Source organism: Leucoraja erinacea, unplaced genomic scaffold, assembly GCF_028641065.1.
Source record: "Leucoraja erinacea ecotype New England unplaced genomic scaffold, Leri_hhj_1 Leri_979S, whole genome shotgun sequence".
Lineage (NCBI taxonomy): Eukaryota > Metazoa > Chordata > Chondrichthyes > Rajiformes > Rajidae > Leucoraja > Leucoraja erinaceus.
The window spans coordinates 1-9,318 of NW_026576926.1; the positions used below are offsets into that span (position 1 = coordinate 1).

General features: G+C 50.6%; 1 protein-coding gene across 1 annotated transcript; it reads right to left on the bottom strand.

Moving 5' to 3' along the window:
• Positions 1-14: 14 nt before the first annotated feature.
• LOC129695182 (zinc finger protein 135-like) lies at positions 15-8,865 on the bottom strand (the record flags this gene model as incomplete). Its single annotated transcript, XM_055631954.1, has 2 exons — positions 8,745-8,865; positions 15-1,283 (listed from the first exon to the last, which is right to left on the bottom strand). A coding segment is annotated over exon 2 (1,141 nt), but the record flags the coding sequence as incomplete, so codon positions are not given.
• Positions 8,866-9,318: the final 453 nt, after the last annotated feature.

Below are 9,318 nucleotides of genomic sequence, written 5' to 3' on the forward strand. Positions count from 1 at the left end.
ACGACGTAGCCCGCCGGTGCTGCCGCAACCCCCTCGGGTGTGTGTGCGCTGGTGGGACAGCAGGCTGCTGGACTGTGTGAAGCCCTTGCTGCACTGGGTGCAAATGAAGGGGCGCTCACCAGTGTGGGTGCGCTGGTGGGACAGCAGGCTGCTGGACTGTGTGAAGCCCTTGCTGCACTGGGTGCAAATGAAGGGGCGCTCACCAGTGTGGGTGCGCTGGTGGGACAGCAGGCTGCTGGACTGTGTGAAGCCCTTGCTGCACTGGGTGCAAATGAAGGGGCGCTCCCCGGTGTGGGTGCGCTGGTGGGACACCAGGTTGCTGGAATGGGTGAAGCCCTTGCCACAGTCACTGCAGATGTAGGGCCGCTCCCCGGTATGCATGCGCCTGTGCACCTTCAGGTGCTTGCACGACTTGAAGCCTTTGCCGCAGTCGGAGCAGGAGAAGGGCCGCTCGCTGCTGTGCACCTGCTGGTGCTCCCGCAGCCTCCACAACCGGGCAAAGCTCTTGCCACAGGTGGAGCAGCCATGGGGCTTATCGCCCATGTGTACCCACCGGTGCTCCTGGAGCCCCGCCAACTGGGCAAAGCTCTTCCCGCAGGTGGAGCAGCCATGGGGCTTCTCGCCCGTGTGCACTCGCCGGTGTATCTTCAGATACTGCGCCGTATTGAAGCGCTTGCCGCAGTGAGAGCATTCAAAGGGGCGTTCTCCCGTGTGCACCTGTTGGTGCACCTGCAGCACCGACACACTGGTAAAGCTCTTGCCGCAGGTGAAGCAACCATAGGGCTTCTCGCCCGAGTGCACGCGCTGGTGCAGCTGCAGCCCCGACAACTGGGTAAAGCTCTTGCCGCAGGTGGAGCACCCATAGGGCTTCTCGCCCGTGTGCACTCGCTGGTGTATCTTCAATTCCTGTGCCGTCTTGAAGCTCTTGCCGCAGTTGGAGCATTCATAGGGGCGTTCTCCCGTGTGCACCCGCCGATGCACCTGCAGCGCCGACAATTGGGTAAAGGTCTTGCCGCAGTCGGAGCAGTCAAAGGGGCGTTCTCCCGTGTGCACCCGCCGGTGGATCTCTAGATGGCTCGGGGACTGCCGGGCCTTGCCACATACATCACATTCATAACGCTTCTCCTTGTTGTGCCCTGTCATGTGGTCCTCCATTGAAGCTCAGCCCCTCGAAGCTCAGCCCACACACGGAGCAGATGGGGGGTGGGGCTTATCGGCACCCTGGCCACCTCAATGGCCGCTCACATCTCCGTCTCTCCGTCCACAGCAACGGCTCCTAAACCCTGCAGGAGGGGAACACAGAGGGTCAACAAGCTGGCAAACAGGAAATTTCTAACGCGTGACTGGTGCTTGCAGGGGGGAAAGCGGGGGATGGGGAGAGGACGGGGGGGCGGGGAGGTGACTGGGGAGATACGAGGAAGATGGGGCGAGGTGGTGAGGAGGCAAGGGGGGGAGTGGGGAAGGGGGATGAGGAGGACGGTGGAAGTTGGGGGAAGGGGGGATTTCGTTGTCTCAGTACTGTACACTGACAATGACAATTAAAATTGAATCTGAATCTGAATCTGAAGGGAGAGAGGTTATGAAGGGTGAGCAGGGGGGAGAGGGAGTTGAGGGAGGGGGGAGGAGGAGTGGGAGTGAGGGGGAGGGGCAGAAGGGAGGGGGCGGGGAAGAAAGTGGGAGAAGGGGGGCTGCACGACCAGCGCACTGACGTCACTGCCAATCCGAGGGGGACTTTCTGCCACGCACCCTGCCATTGCGCAGTCACATGGGGGGTGGCATGCATCATGGAAAGAAGGTCACACAGTGCTGGAGTCACTTAGCGGGTCGGGCAGCTTCTGTGGAAAGAGGGAATGCGTGACGTTTCGGGTCGAGACCCTTCTTTAGTCTGATGGGAAGTACAGAGATAAGGAAGTGTAAGGAGTGAAAACAGGGCAAAGAGAATGGAGTTCAAGGAAAATGTAGAATAGAATATTGTTAGTTGGGAGAAGATAACAGGCAAAAGGTGCAGGACTAGGCCATTCAGCCCTTCGAGCCAGCACCAACATTCAATATGGACAAGTATCCCGTTCCTGCGTTTTCCCCATATCACTTGATTCCGTCACCTTTTGAGCTAAATCTAACGTGAAAATCTAGTCTTGAAACCATCCAGTGAATAACCATATAAACATATAACAATTACAGCACGGAAACAGGCCATATCGGCCCTTCAATTCCGTGTCGAACACTTATTTTCCTCTAGTCCCATCTGCACTCAGACCATAACCCTCCATTCCTTTCCCGTCCATATACCTATCCATTTTATTTTTAAATGATAAAAACAAACCTGCCTCCACCACCTTCACTGGAAGCTCATTCCACACAGCCACCACTCTCTGAGTAAAGAAGTCCCCCCTCATGTTACCCCTAAACTTCTGTCCCTTAATTCTCAAGTCATGTCCTCTTGTTTGAATCGTCCCTACTCTCAATGGAAAAAGCTTATCCACGTCAACTCTGCCTATCCCTCTCATCATTAGAAAGATCTCTATGATCCCCCCTTACCCTTCTGTGCTCCAAAGAATAAAGACCTAACTTGTTCAACCTATCTCTGTCACTTAGTTGCTGAAACCCAGGCAACATTCTAGTAAATCTCCTGTGTACTTTCTCTATTTTGTTGACATCCTTCCTATAATTAGGCGACCAAAATTGTACACCATACTCCAGAATTGGCCTCACCAATGCCTTGTACAATTTTAACATTACACACCAACTTCTATACTTAAAGCTCTGATTTATAAAGGCCAGCACACCAAAAGCTTTCTTTACCACCCTATCTACATGAGATTCGACCTTCAGGGAACTATGCAGTTATTCCTAGATCCTTCTGTTCAACTACATTCTTCAATTTGCTACCTTTTACCATGTACGTCCTGACAAGATGTGGCACCTCACACTTATCAGGATTAAACTCCGTCTGCATCTTTCAGCCCATGCTTCCAAATGGCCTAAATCTCGCTATAGACTTTGAAAATCTACTTCATTTTCCACAACCCCACCTATCTTAGTATCATCCGCATACTTATTAATCCAATTTACCACACCATCATCCAGATCATTGATGTACATGACAAACAACAATGGACCCAACACAGATCCCTGAGGCACCCCACTAGTCACCGGCCTCCAACCTGACAAACAGCCATCCACCATTACTCTCTGACATCTCCCATCCAGGCACTGTTGAATCCATCATGCTACTCCACCTTTAATACCCAACAATTGAATCTTCTTAACCAACCTTCCAAGAAGAACCTTGTCAAAGGCATTACTGAAGTCCATATAGACAACATCCACTGCTTTACCCTTGCCAATTTCCCGAGTAACCTCTTCAAAATATTCAAGATTAGTCAAACATGGCCTTCCAGGCACAAACCCATGTTGACTGTTCCTAATCAGACCCTGTTTATCCAGATGCTTATATATATTATCTCTAAGTATCCTTTCCATTAATTTGTCCACCACTGATGTCAAACTAACAGGTCTATAATTGCTAGGTTTACTCTTAGAACCCTTTTTAAACAATGGAACAACATGCGCAGTATGCCAATCCTCCTGCACTATTCCCGTTTCTAATGACATTTGAAATATTTCTGTCATAGCCCCTGCTATTTCTACACTAACCTCCCTTAATGTCCGAGAGAATATCCTGCCAGGTCCTGGAGACTTATCCATTTTCATATTTTTCAAAAGTGTTCATACTTCCTCTTCTTTGAATCTCATAGTTTCCATAGCTACTCTACTTGTTTCCCTTACCTCGCAAAATTCAATATCCTTCGCCTTTGGTAAATACCGAATAAAGTAAATTGTTCAATATCTCCCCCATCTCTTTTGGCTCTGCAGATAGCTGTCCACTCTGACTCTCCAACGGACCAAATTTATCCATCGTTATCCTTTTGCTATTAATATAGCTGTCGAAACGCTTTGGATTACTTTCACCTTACTTGCCAAAGCAACCTCATATCTTCTTTTAGATTTTCTAATTTCTTTCTTAAGATTCTTTTTACATTCCTTATACTCCACAAGCACCTAATTTACTTCATGCTGCCTATAATTATTGTAGATCTCGCTCTTTTTCCGAACCTAGTGTCCAATTTCCCTGGCTCGTTCCATGGCTTGAAAACCATGGTTCGTTCCAATTTTTACTATTTCCTTTCAACCGAACAAGGACATAACGATTCTGTACTCTTAAAATGCCCCTTTTAAATGTCCTCCATTTCTCTTCTACATCCATCCCATAAAACAAAATGTCCTAATTCACTCCTTTTAAATCCTTTCGCATCTCTTCAACATTCTCCAATCAAAAATCTCAACCATAGGTCCAGTTCTGACCCTCTCCATAATTATATGGAAACTATTGGTATTATGATCACTGGACCCGAAGTGCTCCGCAACGTATACCTCCGCCACCTGACCTGTCTCATTTCCTAACAGGAGGTCCAACATTGTCCCTTCTCTAGTAGGTACCTCTGTGTATTGCTGCAAAAAACTATCCTGCACACATTTTACAAACTCCGAACCATCCAGCCCTTTTACAGAATGTGTTTCCCAGTCCATGTGTGGAAAATTGAAATCTCCCACTACCTTGTGCTTACTACTAATATCTGCTATCTCCTTGCATATTTGCTCTTCCAATTCTCGCTCCCCATTAGTGGTCCATAATACACCCCTACAAGTGTTGCTACACCTTTCCCATTTCTCAGTTCCACCCAAAAAGCGTCCCTCGATGAGCCCTCTAATCTATCCTGCCAAAGCACTGCTGTAACAAGCAATGCAACACCTCCACCTCTTGCCCCTCCAATTCTATCACACCCGAAGCTTCAAAATTGTGGAATATTTAGTTTCCAATCACAGCATTCCTGCAACCATGTTTCACTGATCACCACAACATCATACTTCCAGGTGTCAATCTAGGCTCTAAGCTCATCCATCTTTCTTACAATGCTCCTTGCATTAAAATATACACATTTAAGAAACCCACCACCTCTTATTCTCTGTTTATTATCCTTTTTCTTCTTTCTCCCCTACATATTGGGCCCCCCGGGCGTGGATGGGACACTCGGAGGGACCGGGACGGTCCAGTGATGGTTCGGCAGCGCTTGTGGTGCTGGGGACCCGGGTTTGATCCTGGCTGCGGATGAGGTGCGGGTCTGTGTGCGCGCAGCAGCGCAGCTGCCGAGAATGTCTCTCCCCGTCACCCTCTCGCATCTGCCCCCTCTCTCTCTCTGTTACACCTCGCTCTCCCGCTAACTGGCAATCCCGCTCCTCAGATTAAATATATTTTTACACATAAATTATGAATAGGAATAGAAAATTAAGGAAGAGGCGGAGACAGTAGGCTGTGGGTGAGCTGGGAAGGGGAGGAGAAGGAGCGAGAAAGCAATGACTACCTGAAATTGGAGAAGTCAATGTTCATACCGCTGGGTGTAAACTGCCCAAGCGAAATATGAGGTGCTGCTCTAATTTATAATGGGACTCATTCTGGCCATGGAGGAGGCCCAGGACAGAAAGGTCGGATTCGGAATGGGAGGGGGAGTTGAAGTGCTGGGCCCCTGGGAGATCAGGTTGGTTAGTGCGAACCGATCGGAGGTGTTGAGCGAAGCGATCATCAAACCTACCCTTGGTCTCACCGATATAGAGCAGCTGACACCTAGAATAGCGGATGCAGTAGATGAGGTTGGAGGAGGTGCAGGTGAACCTCTGCCACACCTGGAAAGACTGCTTGGGTCCTTGGATGGAGTCAAGAGGGAGGTAAAGCGACAAGTGTAGCATTTCCTGCGGTTGCAAGGGAAAGCACCAGGGGAGGGGGGCGTGAAGGGACGAATTGACCAGGGAGTTACGGAGGGAGCGGTGTCTGCGGAAAGCCGAAAGAGGAGGATATGGGAAAATGTGGCCAGTGGTGTGATCCTGTTGGAGGTGGCGAAAATGTCAGAGTATTATCTGTTGTATGTGACGGCTGGTGGGGTTGAAGGTGAGAACAAGAGGGGCTCTGCCCTTGTTACGTGTGGGGGGATGGGGAATGAGAGCAGAGCTACGGGATCCAATAGCGGAGACCCTGTTGAGAGCCTCATCTATAGTCGGAGAGAGGAACCCCCTTTCCCTAAAGAATGAGGACATCTCCGATGCCCTGGGTGCAGATGCGACAGGAATTGGGAGTAGGGGATAGAGTCCTTACAGGAAGCAGGCTGGAAGAAGTGTATTGCAGATAGACATGGGAGTCAGTGGGTTTGTAGTAGATGTCAGAAACCCATGTAGATGTCGGAAAGTCATGACCCCCAGATAGCCATGGGATAGCCATTTTATCCGCCGGAAGAAAACAACCTCCTAGCCATGGGAGTCATTGGTTTGTAGTAGAGAATTCTGAGGCAGAGAATTCCACAGATTTACAACTCTCTGTGTGAAAACATTTTTCTTCGTCTCAGTCCTAAATGGCCTACCCCTTATTCTTATACGGTGACCACTGGTTGTGGGTTCCACCAACATCGGGGACATGTTTTCTGCATCTTCCCTTCGCAATTATTTAATAATTTTATATGTTTCTACAAGATTCCCTCTCTCCGTCTAAATTCCAGCAATACAAGCCCAGTCAACCCATTTTTGCATTACATGTCAGTCCCGCAACCCCGGGAATTAACCTGTTTAAGAAAGACCAGCAGATGCTGGAAAAATCCAAGGTAGACAAAAATGCTGGAGAAATTCAGCTGGTGAGGCTGCATCTAGGGAGCGAAGGAATTCCTTAGTTCCATAGATGCTGCCTCACCCGCTGAGTTTCTCCAGCATTTATGTATACCTGTGGAAATTAACCTGGTGAACCTACGCTGCACTCCCTCAATAGCAAGAATATCCTTCCTCAAATTAGAAGACCAAAATTACACACAATACTCCAGGTGCGGCCTCACCGGGGCCGTGTACAACTGCAGTAGGACCTCCTAAACTCAAATCCTCTCGCAATGAAGGCCAACATGCCATCAGCTTTCCTTACTGCCTGCTGTACCTGCATGTGTACTTTCAGTCACTGATGTACTGGGCACCCAGGTCCCCTTTTCCTAATATTGGCTCATTACCGTTCCGTGTACCAAGATACGGGTGTCAGTACTACGGGGAGAAGGCAGGAGAATGGGGTTAGGAGGGAAAGATAGATCAGCCATGCTTGAATGGCGGAGCAGACACGATGGTCCGAATGGCCTGATTCTGCTGCTATCACTTTCGACTTTAGGCAGGGAGAAACATAGAAACATAGAAATTAGGTGCAGGAGTAGGCCATTTGGCCCTTCGAGCCTGCACCGCCATTCAATATGATCATGGCTGATCATCCAACTCAGTATCCCGTACCTGCCTTCTCTCCATACCCCCTGATCCCCTTAGCCACAAGGGCCACATCTAACTCCCTCTTAAATATAGCCAATGAACTGGCCTCAACTACCCTCTGTGGCAGAGAGTTCCAGAGATTCACCACTCTCTGTGTGAAAAAAGTTCTTCTCACCTCGGTTTTAAAGGATTTCCCCCTTATCCTTAAGCTGTGACCCCTTGTCCTGGACTTCCCTAACATCGGGAACAATCTTCCTGCATCTAGCCTGTCCAACCCCTTAAGAATTCTGTAAGTTTCTATAAGATCCCCTCTCAATCTCCTAAATTCTAGAGAGTATAAACCAAGTCTATCCAGTCTTTCTTCATAAGACAGTCCTGACATCCCAGGAATCAGTCTGGTGAACCTTCTCTGCACTCCCTCTATGGCAATAATATCCTTCCTCAGATTTGGAGACCAAAACTGTACGCAATACTCCAGGTGTGGTCTCACCAAGACCCTGTACAACTGCAGTAGAACCTCCCTGCTCCTATACTCAAATCCTTTTGCAATGAAAGCTAACAAACCATTCGCTTTCTTTACTGCCTGCTGCACCTGCATGCCTACCTTCAATGACTGGTGTACCATGACACCCAGGTCTCGCTGCATCTCCCCCTTTCCCAATCGGCCACCATTTAGATAATAGTCTGCTTTCCTGTTTTTTGCCACCAAAATGGATAACCTCACATTTATCCACATTATACTGCATCTGCCAAACATTTGCCCACTCACCCAGCCTATCCAAGTCACCTTGCAGTCTCCTAGCATCCTCCTCAGAGCTAACACTGCCCCCCAGCTTAGTGTCATCCGCAAACTTGGAGATATTGCCTTCAATTCCCTCATCCAGATCATTAATATATATTGTAAATAGCTGGGGTCCCAGCACTGAGCCTTGCGGTACCCCCACTAGTCACTGTGATCGCGTGTTGTCTTTCTGCTGACTGGTTAGCAACAACAACAAAGCTTTTCACTGAACCTCGGTACACGTGACAATAAAGTAAACTCAACCCTCCCGCCGCCAGGTGGCGCTGGAGAGCGAGGGGCAAACACGGTGCGTCACGGACTCCCGCCGCCAGGGGGCGCTGCACTCGGAGGACCAGAGACGCTGCACTCGGAGGACCAGAGACGCTGCACTCGGAGGACCAGAGACGCTGCACTCGGAGGACCAGAGACGCTGCACTCGGAGGACCAGAGGGCGCCCAGTCCTCCTCTCCTTCCTCACTCACTCACATCCCCCCCCGCTCCTCACCGCCCGCACGCATCGGGCTCCGGGTCGCCGGCCGCAGGATGGCGCTGGGGAAGGGAGGGAGGGAGGAGCGGGTGGTGAAGGGACGCGGGGCCGAGCGGCGGCGGCGGCTGTTCCCACCTGAGCTCCCGGCGCTGAGCGGGGCCTCCCTCCTCCCGTCGTTCGCGGCGACGCATCGTCCCGCCTCACGTGACCGGCGACCAGGTCCCGCCCCCTCCCACTGACGGGCAGCGCCAGCGGCCAATGGGAGACAGTCCCGCCCCCTCCCACTGACGGGCAGCGCCAGCGGCCAATGGGAGACAGTCCCGCCCCCTCATAACCACGACCAATCGGAACCGCGGAGCCGCGTCCCCGCCGCCGGTGACCGCGTCCTATTGGTGGAGCCGTAGCCCCGCCACTCGGACAGACAGCGCCCTCCACCAATAGGAGCCGCCTCCTCACACATGACCCTGTTTGATATTCAGTTGCAGCATCGTATCTGTCATTGTTGCTGGTGGCGGCTCATCACATGCATGTAGACAGGGGCTCATCACATGCATGTAGACAGGGGCTCATCACAGGCATGTAGACAGGGGGCTCATCACAGGCATGTAGACTGGCTGCTCATCACATGCATGTAGACTGGCGGCTCATCACATGCATGTAGACTGGCTGCTCATCACATAGAAACATAGAAATTAGGTGCAGGAGTAGG